Source organism: Lingula anatina, chromosome 2, assembly GCF_051362555.1.
Source record: "Lingula anatina isolate TDL-2025a chromosome 2, LinAna3.0, whole genome shotgun sequence".
Taxonomy (NCBI): Eukaryota; Metazoa; Brachiopoda; class Lingulata; order Lingulida; family Lingulidae; genus Lingula; species Lingula anatina.
The window spans coordinates 45,603,519-45,621,475 of record NC_141768.1 but is presented as its reverse complement, the minus strand read 5'-3'; the positions used below and the strand labels follow the sequence as shown (position 1 = coordinate 45,621,475).

At 39.3% G+C, this 17,957-nt stretch overlaps 1 protein-coding gene across 3 annotated transcripts in view; it reads left to right on the top strand.

The window, feature by feature from the left end:
* LOC106169955 (nuclear receptor subfamily 4 group A member 2) overlaps nt 1-17,957 on the top strand; it is a 53,566-nt gene that overhangs the window by 23,532 nt on the left and 12,077 nt on the right. Inside the window, exons 1-2 of one of the 3 annotated variants that reach the window (XM_087004861.1) lie at nt 505-1,498; nt 16,132-16,304. In XM_087004861.1, the coding sequence (XP_086860987.1) occupies nt 16,281-16,304 (24 nt within the window). In that variant the 5' untranslated portion in view covers nt 505-1,498; nt 16,132-16,280. Of the gene's footprint in view, nt 1-504; nt 1,499-6,251; nt 6,455-16,131; nt 16,305-17,957 lie in introns of those variants that run through there. The other 2 variants (XM_087004862.1, XM_024074817.2) reach the window with 2 other exon arrangements.

The window sequence follows — 17,957 nt, the reverse complement described above, 5'->3', positions numbered from 1 at the left end:
CTTGCTTAGGGTTAGGGTTTTAAAGGCGGGTGTTTGCATGTAATGGTGATGCAGCCTTTTGTAACCTGTCTCCCTCTCCCTCTCTCTCTCTCTCTCTCTCTAGCTAGCTCAGTAGTAACTTGAGGGGTTTTCTGCTAAGACATTCAAGGTTCTTCAGGTTCGAAAGGTATCTTGATACATATAACAAAAATAAGAATCGACAGGCTTTTACCAAAACTTGACGAAACAACGCGGGCTGTGCAATACACATTTCTCTCCTCTTATCTCGGATGTTTCGACCACAAAGAAATAGCCTGCACGCATTCTAATGATTAAAGCAAAACGGCTTGCCGGTTGACGGCTGAAAAGCTGGCCACGTGCACGTACACAAGGAAGACGACTTTACCAGCTGCTGAGCGAGATAATGATCGGATAGCATTTTTCACCTCGGTTGTTAGTCTAATGATGTCCTCTTCACGCCCTTTTGTCCACCATTGGTCGGAAATGGGCAGGGAACCGACTGTTATCCTTGAACTTGTTTGCCATGACGGTCGTTGACTTTATCAAAACACGTCAGCTTTGCAGACAGCACTGTGATATTGGTGCGGTAATGGCCGTGGTCAGCGGTCATCTGGTCAGGCGTGTCCATACCCAGGATTGTGTTGAGAGTGACCGGACATGGAGGAATGACCATCATTGCATTTGTAAATGCTTACATTTGCATATGCCATTCGAAATTCTACTGTTTTTTTTTAAAGGCTGCAGCTTAGAAGTGAACAAGTAATGGTAAACCTATGCCACAACCTTGTACCTGGGCCTTTAAAAAAAAGGGTGAAAATATTGGCAGCATGCCGGGTCTTATAAAAGTCGGCAGCAAGCTGTGTGATCTCGATTTACATGTTATAAAGCTGGCCATATTACAGTTCAATAATCTCTAATATGGCCATGGTGTCGTAGACTACAGGCGCTATTTCAACGTATCTTAAGAAACGCTCCACACCGTTGACCTGTGAGGTGACCCGTGGATTTCGTCAGAGCAACCCCTCGAAACCGTTCAGGTACTTTCATCCGTCACTCGCTCGGCCAGGTGCCTCCGAGACCTATCTGAACACCAGCGGCGGCGGCCTCGCTAATCCCCGAGCACATAAGTAGATACACGGCTTCACCAGCGATAATCTACAAATTACCTACAAGATTCCTAGTGTCGTTTCCGAGAGATCCTAAGCCGACAAATTGGCAATCGGCTTTACTTTTTTCTCCCATTTCTAAGACTGATTCTCCGCAGGGCAGGGCCTGACGCCTGTAAAGAATATAAGAAAAAACACGGTTTGTTGATGTTCATTCACCATAGAGGAGAAGCAGGGTTGAAGGAGTTCTGAGGCAATGCAGCAATTCGTAACCAAACCTTGCTCTTAGCAGTTGCAAAAGATGAAAAAATAGAAACAGAAGAAGAAGAAAAAGAAGAAGAAACTGCGAGCTATAGATACTTTGTCCTTTTCAACGGTGTTGCTAATTTCAGGTAAGATAGTTTCCATTTCATAGTGGTTTTCAGCGATAACGAGAATGTGAAACAAAAGTAGACCAGTTTCTTTGAAGTATCAATATCTAGTTTTGCTACGGGCGAAACAACAGTTAAGTATTTTCGTCTGTTTCCAAACACTGTGGTGAATAAAATGTCAACGGACTGTGAATCTTTCATCAATTGTTCTCCAAATAAACTCTTGGAGTGCGCATAATGCCTAGCTACGGTCAAGAATCTTTCATAAGGTAAATTTTTAGCGACCTCAAAGAGACAATAACCGCAGAAAATGACCGGACGTGATATTTTGCAGTGAAGGCATATGCTTACCTGAGGTGTATCATAATTGACCCCCAGCGAGCAGACGATTGAGGTATGCTGTCAGACGCGTGTTATACCCGCCCGTTACGTCACCAGTGTATTGCGAACAGATTAACCGCTGCGTCAGTTTATTTTACTGCGAGAAACCAAGACTGATCATATTAGAGACCCCAATACGAAAACATCGCACTTTCTTTTCAGAAACCCGTACTGAAAAGTATAGAGTTTATTGAAAAGTGCCCCGTGGAATGCTATTAAATGTTGCCAAATGGTTCGTCTTAAAACATTATAGTATTTTGATTAATGTTGCACAAGATCAGTATTCGTTTCTTTCGATTTGTCTTTATTGAGAAAGCAAAAGTTGCTGTCAATTTTCAAAATCTTAACCTTATTGCCAGAGGCATACAAAATTTTGTTCACTATCACTACATCTTTCCCTTTGGTATGATACATTTTCAGTGTGTTAGCCATGTTTAAGACACATATCTTTTAAATATCGATATCTTCTTATATACATAAACGATAGGTTAGATCGATATTCTGAGCATGTGCGGGGTGTCTCCAAAACCAACTGATGGACACAAGTAAAAGATTGTTCACATACTACAATGACATCAGATCATGACCAGTGCCAGGTCTTCATTCATGCAACAATGGGACCAGATATCTAAAATGTCCAACATGAAATATGAAAAGAAAGAAAGAAACTGTCCATGGGACTACACTTCTTTGACATGGCCTGACGACTTTATTCTCTGAAAACATATAGCATAGCATATTCTCTGGCCATTACTCTTTTCAAAACCAACCGCCTGTTTTACGCAATTTTTCAAAATTTCTCCTTTCTCGAAATATCAAAATTCATTTGTATTAAGTGGTCGACCTAAAGTATTCACCTTGCCTTTTGAAAGTATTGTGAAAGAGCCTTTGAAGCATTCCTGCTCCCTGCTCGGTGTCAGAATTGGTAACCCAATGCCGTAATACAAACAATGGATGGATCCATGATTTACCGTGTTGTAAACATTAGCTGCACACCTGAAAACAAACGGAATTGATAGTCAAACAATAGGATAGAATAATATACGAGCAGAACACACGAAAATGAGTAGACTGGGCGTGATTGATGTTAATATTACGCGTGTATTTCACGGTTTATTGCTCCGCTTCAATACCACGGCATACGTACGTTCCGTGACTCTCAAGCCACTCCGAGTTCCAGATCTTTGTCTTTGGTTTTCTTGAACACGGCCTAAGCTTTCCGACGCAGTTTCAATAATAGTTAATCCAAGGAAAATTTCCGATTGAGTCTGAAACTCAAGGTGACTCATATTTGAAAACCACTGATATCTCTATCTCTCATATCTACTGAGATTGTTCAACAGGGAGATTATGTTCACAAAATATACGGTTATCATTCCTGGGAACTGGGTATCAGCGCCACGACAGCTGTCTAACATTCTTATCATTGTGATCAGTTTACTACTGTTGCTTCAACACGGGTAACAACTCAGGGGGAATGCTGAGCTGATCTTTGAAAAGATATTGGTGGCAAGACAAGCACATTTTGCACCGAAATTAAGACACGACAGATAATTCTGACGGGTGGTTTCTTGTGGGTTGTCATGTCATATCTGGGTGTATTTTGTCCAGTTCCATCAGCTCAGTTGATGAAGATGTTTGCGTCGGACTCAAAAGTTCTAAGTTGACGCGTTGGTCGGCCTATTTTTATTTAATATCATCCCCCAAAGCAATTTCCTGGTTCTTGCATGCCTTAGGACGAATCGAATCTGGTAAGCCTATTTATAAGTAAATGTCAAAGTTTTTAAAAATTATTAGGTCAGATGAAAAAAAAAAACCTGACCGCACATGGTTTTGGTGGTGACGTCAAATCACTTAAACTTTGTGGTAAATTGTTTGAAATAGATTTCTCAGTAAGAGAAGGCTGGGTAAAATGTGCGATCACATGTGCGTGGCCTTACTGTATAAGCCGCCTATATGATGTGAATGACGACTCCGAGAAGGATGGAAAGATACATGTATAATTTAGACAACTTGAAGGGATAACAACTGTTCATTTGGCCAAAAAATAATTTTCCTGAGGTAAACGGCAATTTACCCCTACTTACCAATGGTCAGTGAATCCATTTCTACGTTCAAAGTTAGTCCCTGTTTTTTTCTAAAAAGTTTTTTTTTTTTTATCTCTTAAGGGATTATTGCAGAGTATTGCTATCTATGGAGGTCACGTATTCGGATGGCAAGCACAGATTTCAGATTAATTGCTATAACTGCTTTTTTTGTGGTAAAACAGAATATACTATATTTGTATGTGTTGTTTACAATGTATTTATTGTGAAATATAGATATTTTACTAAGAGTTGTTATCCCTTTAATGTGCGTGTGCGTGTGATAAAAAAAAAAAACATCGTCGATGTAGCGTATGGTGAAATTAGAGAACCAGTGACGATCAGCCAAAGACCTGAACGTACGTCAAGTGTGCCATTGTTGTTTGGCTTGTTCTAGTGAATGCAATATACATGTAACAAAACGTCATTGAAAATTAAACCGCACAACTTACAAAAATATTTTCCTTTACCCAGCTATATATGTTAGCTTTTTCTAATTTTTACGAAAAAAACCTCTCCAAGAAGACCGCCTAATAAGGACATTGCTTTCTGTAATTTCATTTCCTATCACAAAAGACTGCATTGATTTGAATCGGGTTTTGCAACTTAGAGAGCCCAACTTCTTTTTCTTTAGAATTGTATTATTTGAAGCACTCTTCGCCATTTTCTCCATTGAAAACACTGTCTCTGACATCCCTTTTCGTATACTGAAGAAATCCAACAATTTCACCGAATACCTGATATCTAAGCAGGCGAGCAGAGGCACGAAGTGAGGTTTTACTTGTTTGATCAGTCTTAGGTTATTAAGCCAGCCTATTTTTTTAGCCTGGTGCTGTTTTTCATCGCCTGTGTTTAATGATTGTTGCCTGGCACTGCCATATACGGGAGCTTTATAACATGATACCCAAGGTGCGTTTGAAGGGGGAAGATAAACCCGAATACTAATACACAGGTAAAATAATTTAACTACCCCTTTACTACTTAAAACTCTCCCCCTACTTGAACACTGCTGTAAACACCGATAAACAAACGAATGTATGTAATGATAAAAAAAGGGAAAAAAGAAGAAGGCGTGATCGAGCTAGGTAAGAAAACCAAAAAGGGCGGTGAGGGAAGGTCGTCTTGCAAAAGAAGCGATGAAGTTGCATGTTCATAATCCGAGATCGTAATTTTGCCGTCGCTGCAAGGTTTTATGTAGATCGGTCGTCACATTCTGTCAGATCACGCAGCACGATTGTATTAGACGGCTTCCAGAACATCTTGTGTCTTCAAATACGTCTTCTTTTTCTTCTCCTGACCTCAGTCGAACTAGAGGCTATTTTCTCAGCATATTATGGCTTTGCTTTTGGTCAATAAAACGCGGATGAATAGAGCACAGACGGTGTCTAGCAAGGTCAGTGAACCGCCGTCATAACGTCACCCGGGTCGGGCCGCGGCACGTGCTCAAAATTCATTGCAACCCTCGCTTCACGAATTGCAACAGGAAAAGGCACAAGAAGACGTGGGCTTCATTAGACGATTAGCTTTGTTAGGCGTACACAAGAAACGCTGCATTGGGAATGAAAACGTAATGCGGTGAAGGGAAAAACAATGATTATCAGGCCCAGAAAACATAAGAGAAATAAGGACATAAAACCATTTAAGTTATCAGATCCCTGTAAATTAGGACACGAAGGTAAAAGATTTTGCGTTTGCTAACAGAACCAGTGCTGTTTATACTATCTCGACGTACTTACAAACATTTTAGCGGCCAAGTTGGCGGTGAAATCCAAGCTGACAGGAATTGATGTGGTCCTAATTATTTTGGATCGCACCGCCAGAAATAGATGCATAATATGGCGTCAAAGGTAGAGCAATAGAGCCAGGAAGGTCGCTCTAAAATAGATAAACCATCAAAAAGCCGTCAGGTTCCATTTCCCTCATCTCACAATGGATTCAGAATATGAGCGCTGAAAATTAACGTCAAGTTGAATTTTCCAGTTGCTATTGAATGGACACGTAGAGGTCGCCGGGTTCAGAGTGAAAGATTGAATTCTGTCATCATTCAAGGAACTTTTGGAACTTGAGATCTCAGACACATGAAAAAAAGAAAAGACATTAGATAAGGAGAAATTTGATTTTGCATGAAGAGAGGATTTAATCAACGTTTTCGTTGAAAACAGCGCTGAACGAACCGAGTCGGGCAATCGAACTGCGGCACTCAAAGTTTGCCATTCTTTGGTAAAACGTCGTATATAAAACCACGGGAGACAAGGGCTTCATGTTGTGAAACGGGTCGTGAATCTGATCCTCTCCTTTGAGGAAAGCTATCTCATCTTGGGATACTGACTTAAATCTCCCGTTAACGAGGTTTCCCAGAAACTACGACCCGTGGCGCTCACGTCGATACCAACTGGAAGCGCGTGTACTCCGAGGCTGTGTACATCTGGTTCCACTCAACCATCAGTTCACGCGTTATAAACGAGTGTGACATATTTCTGGGTAAACGTGGACGAAGCACAAATAGAAACAGGTAAACTTAGAAACATTGCAAACTTGCACTGACAGCATCTATGACCTGTGAGAAAAAAAGTAGATATGAAGAAACATTTTGATACGGAAGAAGTGTGTTAGAGTTTATCTTTTTCGACCAGAGGGGGCGGAGGGTTGTGTGTATAACAATTTTTTGTGGTTTTCTGGCTTTTGTTGGTTCATCGCTTTGCTTTCAAGACAAAATATTTACTTTGTGTATCAACTAGCACATCATGTACCAAACTTGCAGCTGCATTTTTTTTTACGAAATGGACCTATGCCCTAAATTTCTCCTCTGTACAAAGTTTCTATTAAGTTTCATTTTCCATAAGTTTAGATTTTCCTTTTTTTTAATGCAAATTTGTTTTTCATACTAACGTTATCACGGAATGTGTAGGAAAAGTTGCCGTTTAATCACGTACATGCAAGGCATTGTTTCAACGACAGTTGTGATACACCACACCGCTCAGGTTGCAATTTTTGCAAATTAAGGAGTCGTGTATTGTCTTTGTTCGTGTATATAAAAATATTTCGTAGTGACGTGACGTAGGGATGAAACACATTTAAGTTCATATTTCAATTGATTCCTGTTACTCAGAATTTTCAAACATATTTTTTTTTTTTTGTGTTTCGTGTCGAATTAGTATGTGTGTTTCATCAACGACGCGTCTTCTCCTACAATCACTTGCTGTTGAAGTAGCTCAGGTATTGTTTGTATGACCAATTAACACGATATATTCTGTTAAGACGGTCGAGATGGAGTTTGAGATATTGTGTATAGCGTCTCGGTTTCCGCTGAAAGGGCTAGGTAGATGGATTCGTGTGACACCTTTGTTCTCCATCTTTGTCATATACTCGCAGACTGCTTGCTGGTAAGCTGCTTTCCTCTCGCTATGAAGAAAGTTTAACTTAAGGTATTTAACCGAAATGCACTAAATAGTGGACAACTTTGATAATAAGATATTAGACGACACCGTTGGTAGAGTAGTTATATTTGAATGTCTTTAAATTGTCCTCAATATAACTTCCACGACCGGATCCTTTCTGTTCAGTTCAACATTGCATGTTATTAGAATTATAACGCGGCGTGATAAAATACATTTTACGCGATATATGTATATGGCATGAAATTACCTTTCCCAAGACCATTCGTCAATGTGAGACGAAACGCAGTCTGACACATGTTACCCTGTGTTGAAGGCTGTGATCAGCATGTGTCTACAGGTGCGCGGAATGGAAGGCGACCCTGGGTTACGGAGGGCGAGGGTCCGCGACCACGAGTGAACTTTGTTAGCAACGTGTTGTTTGCAGGGCGTCGACAGAGGGTGCACACCTGACATCTTCGTCTGGTTTTAGTCGATAACCGCTGGGAAGGAAACGTATGGAATAGTCTGGCAAATACGTTCATAATTAGGGAATCCATGGTCTTTGTAAAGAAATGGTTGGGGGGGGGGGGGGGGGTGAAAATGTTCGCTCTTTGTTCAGCAAATATGAAAAGGTGGAAGTGGAAGACATTTGCTGTAAAATGTGGTGCACATAAAGAAGTTTCTTGGATTTTATCCCATTCTCGAACAAAATTTATTGAAGGGGGGTTAGTGGGTATTTCCGAAGCTAAAAATAAAGTGTCTGCTGTTTACCCCCCCCCCCCCCCGCCCGATCTACCATTGTAATGATATGTTATATAGCGTGAAGCGTTGGGGTGTACACAACTGCTGATTATAATGCCTTGATTTGGAGGCAAAAAAGCTCTTGCAGTTTGCTGCAGCAATCCCCCGTGTATGTCTTTGTTAATTAAGTATTTTTCGTGTTTTTTTAAATAAAAGACTCAAATGCTTTTTTAATATTTTAATTGCCCCTTTTAAATAGTCCTTTATTTGACTTTTTTATCTTCCCATGAATTTATTCAATTCATGGATGCATACATCTGCTACGTCAACAGGTTTTACGGTTTGGACTAAAATTAAGCTAAATATACACGCACACCGCAACAAATGTTAATTGGTCACACGCAATTTCTAGTAACAGAACAAGAAAGTTTTAAGTTGGAAAATCTGCGCAAACGCACCCTCTCCCTTCTCATTTGTTGAAGATTCAGAGTTGGGGTAAGGTAATATTCTGATTATTCGCATGCACGAGTATGTTTGTTTGTTTGTGCTAACGTTTGTGTGTCATTGATTCACACTTTTTAAAATCAAAGTCGTATTATTTCATTTTATTTAAGGTAAGTTAAACGGTGTTTGGTTATTATTGTTTCAACACAATCTTAATGCTAATATTTTGTTATTATTTTTTGCTAATATATTGCTATTTTTTTAGACTTCATGTTTTTTTTTTCTTAGATTTTTAAATGGCCTCAGAACTTCGTATGTCTTACATGCACTTGCATCTGAATTATTCTGGTTTCTGGCGGTTTTCTCGAAAACGAATTTTTGACCTTAGAAGGAAGGCATTACACAACCCACGTTGGTTATCTTAGATTGCCGAATATTTTGATAAAAATTAATATTGTTTGATAAATTGCATATCATCATCAGTATAAAACTGTATTACAAGTAGTAGGTGTTTTCATCTGAACATTATATTATGCAGTGTTAAGGCACACCGTGTACAAGTTACATTGTATCTTTGAACATACTAGCACTACCATAGTAGGTTGAAAATACAGCTCGGGAGTCAACATACTTATCGTTAACTTGTTGAGAAAGACTTTTTTCATTTGATTTCGTAAAACAAACCAATTGCTTAATAATGCCATTGCATTGCAATGAAACCGATCAGCGTTTTAGGAGTGGTGATATTTTGAGAAGGATCTCTATACATTATGGTATATTACATTTTTCATATGTCTTATATAACTAGTGTGGAGGTAATTGACGTAGGACATTCTTCGGATTTTAGTTTTGGACAGTGCATCTAATGAAATGTTCCTGACAGACAAGTCCGATCCTTCACGATGTAGTGTCAGTAATCCGTACAAAAAGTTTGTAGTGTAATCCCTTCCGAATGGCATAACTTTTGAATTGTTTAAACCATTCGTGTTTTAAAAAAGCTATGAACGTGTCTCAGTGAAATCAAAGCCTCCGATCATACGTATTGTTTTTGTAAACTCTGCCCATTCCATGCGGATGGAGTTTTGAATAATTATTCATAGCTAGTCTCATAACTAGTCATCACTATTCACCTTTTAGTTTCTTATTTTCCATTCATTCTAGGTAACTATTTTATTCATAACAGTTTCGTTTTTTTTCTAAATTTATAATGAAAAAAATGTGAGTAGGAGCTCTCAGTGATTGACTTTTCAAGTGCTTTTTGTAGTATAATTTTGACGAGTTAACAGGTAGGAAATAAACAGCATTACGTCAACGCCAACATGGCGAGTGTCAAATGTCATCTCACCTGGCCGATCCTAAGAGGTGCGATTTCTTCATATACATTTTGTCTCGTGTGTTGCGTCAAGGGAGCCGCTTCGTTGTCTTTTGTGTCTTTATAGATAGTCCTTGTTTGTATTATTGTTGCAAGATGTTCCCCAAAGTCTCTCAGCAAGGGTTCACATGTCGCCTAAAATGTAAATTGTTAGCGTAATACATGTGTTTTCAGATGTGGTTTGGCGGGTGTGGTTTACTATGTGGGAATTCTATGCATATTCCTCGTTTATTACCATATTATTCATGATTGTATGGCAGTATTTCATAAAGGTGAGTTTATTTTCTGGCTGAAATGTGTGAAGAATTTCTAAAGAAGTCGGCAAAGCGGTTGTCAGCTGTCGAGGTAAGTTATCTACAACAGTGCAAGATCAGAAAGTCGTATTTGTCTTCGAACTATGACTGAGATAGTACCTTTCAGTTACATATTCTAGTCTTAATTAACAGAAATGAAAACTTGATCATAATACAGTCTTAGTTGCGAATTAATTGGGCTTCTGTAATTGATCAAAATTTACGGGTGTTTTGAATTTTTTCCAATGCATGTAGTCTCTCACTGGGTGGCGTTGAGATGTTTAGCGTGGTATGTGAAGGTCATGTTTTGCCAATGTCTTTTCTGTCTAAATCTTTGATTGTTGCTGCAATTTTAGTGATAAATCATTTTTGTGGTTGCAGATTGGTCATGGAAGTAACTAAGAGATCAGCCACTTATATAGAAATGCTTTTTATTTATATGCGGTGTATTGAGTTTACGCAGTTGCCTTTTAAATGAATTAATAGGCGTATAAATGATGGAAACCCTGTCGCCCCACCCACCTTTTTTTGGTGTCATATCCCTCCAGTTTTTAAAGTGACCCGTATTATAGATTTAACTTGCTGTTCAGTGTTTTATTTGCATCAAAAAAAAAAAAAAAAAAAAAGTACACGGATGATTGAAGCGCACACTTCGAAGGTTTCAACTGACAAGGAAATTTATTGATTATCTTGTTTATTTGTTGGTCGGTTCGAACTCAGCTACTTAGTTAATTGCTTGGTATGAACAGCTTGATATTCGTCCGACACGCACACCGCTGGGTTCCCCATCTACATAAGGGGGATCAATTGGCCGTGTTTTGTTTTCCTTCAATCATGATAGTACACCAAGCAACAGAACACTTCCTATATAGCGGTCCACCAGTTCTGCATTATTCAGATACCACGGTTAGACGACTATTGCCGCAGTCATAAATAAAATGGCTTAAAACAATGCGGCGCTGATTGAACTCAGGGAAGTTGCCTATCAATTATGCTCCATTCATTTTACGTGCAATCCCCTGATTTTCCGCCCCATCTCTTCCTATTAGACCATTTACACGCCTGGCCTCTCGCGTCTCGTATCTTCACAGCTTTGTAAACCCTCTTTTAATTGTTTCGCGAAACGCCGCGTAAAATGCCAAAGTTAAATCGATTAAGATAAAATTATAGTGTCAACAATAACACGTTTACGACCGTGTCATCGGAGTCTATCAATAATTCACGTGGCTGAGCCGGACTGCGTTGCGATATCGGTTGGAGAGTCCCTGTTGGGGGAGAGCCCCGTTGATGTTTGATGTCCAGCCTGGAGACTGATAACAATAGGCCCGCGCCCGGGGAGTCCTATCCGCCTCCTATCGCAACCCGCTCATAGCTTATAGCCAAACCGACCCATACACAGCACATTTGATAGGGCGGTGTTGGGTTCAGGCGAATCCCCACAGGTACATATAAATTATCTCAGCCCGAACTGATATGATTGAAAAATAGAACATTTTTGTGTGTATGCATGTTTGAATGTACACAGACGGCCAGTAGAATCGTTTTGGTGCATGTTTGCCGAATCCTCTCTTGGAAAGGCGTGTAGTGTGCTATGGTGCGCTTCGAGGTCGGTGCCTAGCGGCGGGCGTCAGCGAAAATTGAGATTTGTACCGAAGAAGGGAATCATGTGGGATATGTTCACAGGTTAGTTATAGTACGATGTATATTTTGGGTGTGCCTTTCAACAGTTTTTGTTGTCTGACACACATTAATTGAAGGTGCAAGTTAGTTCGACTTTGAATTATCATGCATATTTTGATAGGTATTAAATTTTCTTGACTATGCTTTTATAAGCTCTGATTTTGGAATATTTCGACGTTTTACACAAAATGCATATGTCTCACTTTCGTAAGTTATGTTTATTTTTCTCGTCATTAATATGAACTGAAGTTGTCGCATAGAAATTGAAAAGCGGAGATTTCAGCAATATGGAGCTCACCCCACCCTACCAATCCTCAATCATATACGTAGCCTGTTAGCTTACGGAAATGTTTGTCCTCACTGAACCTTTCTGCAACCACCATCAAACAACTATTTGTCTTTTCACAGTCAGACAGTCGACGAGATATTGATGGAGAAGCTCAAACAAAAACACACAGTTTAATTTTGTGCGTAGGTAATGCCATTGCTGAACAATCAGCCGCTTGACCCCCAAGTCCTTGTTAATACTTACCTTAGATGTAATAGTCGGACAGTAATATCTCAATTGACGTATCACTTTTTGTCCGAATTGCTTTTCAACTGCAGTCATTACGCCGATGTATGGACCTTTTGAAAAGCTTCGAGTGCTGAACAAACGTTCTGCGGATGATTGGAGATTGACGCGTGGTGGATTTGATTCAGAGCGATTTTCTTCTTCGGTGAGGATTGTGTGAGTGCGGAAGATGTCCTCTTTATGCTTCTGTGATCTTTGATCAAACAAGGCAGGTTTTCGATCGATGGACCGGGTTCACTTTTCTTGGCTGACCAGTGATTTTTTTTTCGGAAAAGACGTTGAAAAATAGGGAACACTTTGGACTAAATAGCTTAACATATTTGATCTCTCTCTCTCTCTCTCTCTCTCTCTCTCAGTATTGTCACCAGTAGAATAAATGTATTGATTCTGGCTTTATATTCCACTAATTAATGGATATGGATTATGATATGAGGTGTTAATCATCATACATAACGGAAGCGTTCACCACTTGTTCTCCTTGAATGGTTATGCCTCACTTTTGTCTTAGAACACACATGCGCACGCGAAGGTCAACACGCGCCCATAGAGAGCACTATGTTGAGAATATGCGCTCATGAAACGATTGATCTCGCCGACATTTTTCACAGATTCCCTCTGGCGTGTTGTGTTTTCTGTATGTGACATTCGGGTTGTTAAAATTTCTTTCTGTTTGGAGGTGTGGGTTATTTTGTGACATGATTTTTCATCTATAGTTTGATGGGTTTGCATACTGTTTATACTAGTACCCTATACTTCAAGAGGTCATCGTAACATAACACCCAAATGTAACAATTTTGGTAATATTTAAGTGGACAGAGACAAATACAGGTAAAGGCAGAGTGTAATTGCTAAGCGACATATTTATTTATTTATTTATTTATTTATTTATTTATTTATTTATTTATTTATTGAAAAATGTCACTCTGTTAAAGCTTTACGGTCCAAATATATTACCAGCACACTGGTCAGTAGGAAGACTGACAACGACATCATATACCACCCCTACAAATTGAGGTTTCCACTCTTTACTGCCTACATGTACCTACCTACATGTATCCAGGTGTTTTTCTGTTGCTGTTAACGTGATAAACAACGAATGTCTTTATTATGTGTAATAAAATATGATTAACAGCCCTGCCCGGTGGCTACAGTCAAAGAAAAGGAGCCGTGCTAACTCCTGACGCTGTCGTTTGTATGCAAACCAGAAAGAAACTGGGGATGTTACAGTAATTGCCAGCTTGTCGTCTGCCTGCCACAGAGGATGGGAACGGAAATTTGTAAGAAACCTCAAAACTCTTGGGGATTTTGCTAAAAAATCAGGAGAAAATAAACAATTCTGGAAGGGAAATTGAACAGGGGGTTTATGTAGGCGTGGGTCAGGCAGGTGGCTGCCTCCCTGTAATCATGTTGAGGTCATATGGGAACGGCTTGATACAGACGGGCGACATTTTCATTATTTGTTATTTATTGTTCAAAACCAAAACATGCAACATGAGTGTAATATATCATCGCTTGTTCGTCAGCTTTAAGACCTTATTCTTTGTGATGTAGGTCTAGTGTTTGATGAATCAAAAAGTGTTGAATGCTTTTTTTATCTTCTTTTATTCACTGCAGACGGGAAAAAACTCAATAATTGTATTTCTTGTTCTCGTCAGTCAAGTTTTATCTATGCCGAAAACTCGATAATGATATTTCTTATTTGTGCCAATTACATTATGATCTATAATGTAATATTTTTCAAAGTTAAAAATCTTTATGAAGCCAAAAACCTGTGCTTAGCTTTTATTTCATTTTCTCCGGCAAGATTTACGATGTGACACTGCTTCCCTGTACCATTTCTTGTGAACTGTGATTCGTTGGTTTAAGAAACATGTCAAATTGTGAATTGATACAACGCTATTGACCACAGACGAGAATCGCCCAGGGATACACACCATTTATATGATAATAACAACTGGCATAAAAAACAAGCCGGGGTTTGATACCAGAGAGCCGTGGATTTTTTGTATGCGATCTGATGGCTTATCTGTTGAATGAACAATGATGCGATGCTAAAATGGCTTTTAACATTGTTGCAAGTTCAGGACTGGCGGCAACCCTCCACAAGATTGCGGATTAAGTGCAAGTTGAAATACGCTTGCGGGAAAAGCGAAATCGTTTGCAAAGAGTGACGGATTAGGGTTATGACGTAAATTTGGCCGTAACACAAATTTTATTTGTCTTTTATTGAAGTGGAGACAAAGGTGTACAGCCACCCTATAAATCGATTTTGTTGATCTTCATTTTTTATATCTGCAATGGATACCCCTACAAATGTTGTAAAACTATATGTGTCTTTCACCAGCATACAATACTTACATGTTGTAATGCTTATAAGTGTGGATGTGACATAACACTGATCAAGCATTATTCAAGAGAGTAGTTCAAAATACATTGTCAGTACTGACAAGTCGATAGTAGATTTAAGTAGAACTTATAATCCTTTTTGCAATAGAATACGAATACATGTATAATAAGGGGCGTTTTTTTTAAAGTAAGGGATAAAACGTACATATCAGCAACAATTAATATAATTGTTCATGCCGTTATTCTCAACGTCAAGAACACAGTGAAAACGCGGCAGTCTGAAAATCGGAACTTAATTGACTCCGACATTCCCCGTCACAGCTCCAGTACACTTGACTGAAAGTCCACTAATTGTTCTTGATATAATATGAAGGTGTATGACAGTAATTTCAAATGTCACCAACTCCCAGTAGTCGAATTGAATTCATTTGCAATGTGCTTCTCTCAATAAATTCTGCCTCTGGTTGTCGATGGCCGGCTCATCAGACGGTGTATGAACCAAGACATGTAGATAGGGTCTGCGTCAACGCGAAGAAGGTTTAACGTCGTGACTGTCGTTTAAAAAAGGAAGCCTTTCATTTTCAGTTGATAAAGTAAAACAAGAAGCGTTCTGCGACATCATCAAAGAGGGGAGAGACGCATTTACTCGGAAATTAGGGTGTTTCGGTCACGCCCACGACCGGGGAGTTGATGATCCTTTGAGACAGCTACCTGTCTGTTTTGCATTGTCTTTTAACGCTAGGGTACTAAAATAACGACGCCGTGTGAAAGATTAATTGATTAAGTAGATCTGCGATACGACAGTTCGGCCACTTTGACGAGCGGTGTATCATGTTTTTCAAACAATCAATTCGATTAGATAATTAATAGGGCTCCGGGCCCCCGCGCATGTCTTAGAACCCCGCGCCTCAGATGCAATAACATTTCCAATCCCTAATTGCGGTACTTAAGCGAATTAATTATTCACTTTTTCTTAATCTGTGTAATGCATGCAGCGGGCGACGCTCTATCTGTTGCACTGTTTTAGTGGTCACTGAAGTAGATTAATACATGTGTCAAGTAACGGCGATGTCCAACTTGTCAAGCGTACGCCAGGACGCTTTGTTGGCACGTTAACTGAACCGATATGACAGCCAACATAAAGCAATACACAAGAGTGCGATAGGGAAAGAAAGAAGTTGACGCTCTTTCATCAGTTCCGTGAGCACTGCATGCGCCCGTTAGCACATCTCACCGGTAAGGGAGTGGAAAACTTGTTAAGAGTTTGAGCGATAGTTAGCATACTAACGATCTGAAGTCGTCGTATGTTTGCCAAGATTTACAATTCGTACTGGTTTTAATATTTTTTCTTCTTTCTTTCAGCGCTCTCTCCCAATCTCCCCGTCCAGTCTTCGCCGAGTGCCGCCCAGGCGTCGCCTCTTCAGCTACCTGGGCCCGTGCTCCCAGAGAACAAACTGCAGGACTTTGCCGCGCCACCTAGCGCCGCTACGCCATATAACAATACCTCTGCTATGATGCTTCTGCTACAGGCGCAGGTGAGAAATCTTGTACCCCTCTTCTCTCTCTCTCTCTCTCTTACTCTCTCTCTCTCTTACTCTCTCTCTCTCTTTTATTTATTTAGTATTAAAATCAAAGAACACTTTCAATTGACCGGGATTTAAGGTTGTAAAAAGTGCCATGTGATAATTGGTGTAAAACCTTCCTTTTATCAACTCAGACCGAAATAATGCGCTGTAATCTGGATAGTAATGATCATCACGTATCAGTACTTTATGACGCATTTTGAAATATGGATCCCTTTTTTCATGTGCGAGATAAGACAAAAATCGCAAAACTGCCCTTTTGAAATAGGAAAAAACTCGTTTTATGTGTGACGACAACCAAGGTTTATATATGATAAATACAGGTATTTATATGTTAAATAATGACTCCAATCACTGTCTAATATGGTTTATATGTCTTGATGTATACGCGGAAACAACTGGGTGCAACAATGGTTCTCACATTTGGGGGCTTTAAAATCAGATGCGTCTACTGGTGTTTCCACGGGAACAAGCAAGTGAAAATTGGACGTTTTAACAAGGTTTTGGAAGCGTCATATGCCCTTTACAAGTCCCTTCTGATATTGTTCATTTACAGTGACATAAAGAAATATATAACATAGTACAGTTTTGGCCACTGAGTTAGATGTACGTAAATTAGATCGCCATGCCAAATGTAGAAGTCTTTCTATTTATTCGAATATTCACATTTACTGAAGGAACAGGTAAGAAAAAAATGGACTTTCTATTTTTCATTTGCTATCGAATTTCAGTACTACCGATACACCAGGTCTAGATTGTGATAATCTCTACTTGAAAATAGGTTTATGTCCTGGTGAATGTTGATTAAACACACATGTCATCTTATTTACGAAATTCATTTGTGCCATTTTCACTATCATTTTTATCTGCCTATTAATAGAAAATTAGCAAGTTTTATTGTAGAGAGCATAACGGTATTCTTTTTTCTCGACGCGATGTAATTCGGAAAGGGGTTAACAAGAGCATACAATCCTGTGATGTGGCAATAAAAATTGAGCGATTTGATTCGAAAACGTTGAGAACAACAAGCGATGATTTACAATAAGCTATTTGACTTAAACGTGAACCTAAAATACGCCTGCCTCTCCGCGGATTCTTCTCAGGAGCAGTAAATTGCAAGGCTATGGGAACGAATGCGGTTACTGATAAGTGTTATTAAAACAAACGGGATGAGTAGATCTAAATTTACACTTGGATCCTGCTGGGCTTAGTGTGATGTCCCAAGACTTGATCGTAAAATAATGCACGGGGAGTTTTGGGCTCTAGGTAGGTTTGGTTGCGAGTAATTTTTAGTGCGAGTAATTTTCCATTAAAAGCCGGCTTCGTAATTTTTGCCTTTTTATCCAATATTTTATTTTCATGCCTTTGAAAGACAGTTCTGACCGAAAAGTAATATTTAGATTCAGTATCAAACCTCTCTTCGGTTGGATTGATTACCACTTTCTTTTTTTTTCAAACCTAACTCACTAATTACGCAGGGCTTGGCTACTCTGCTTCAGACTGTTTGTTAATTTCAATCACATCAATCCCAAACCGCGCTTGTGCTTCTGTTTTAAATTACTAGAAAACTGTGTAAGAAGCAGGAGATTTAAAAAGGATATTGGT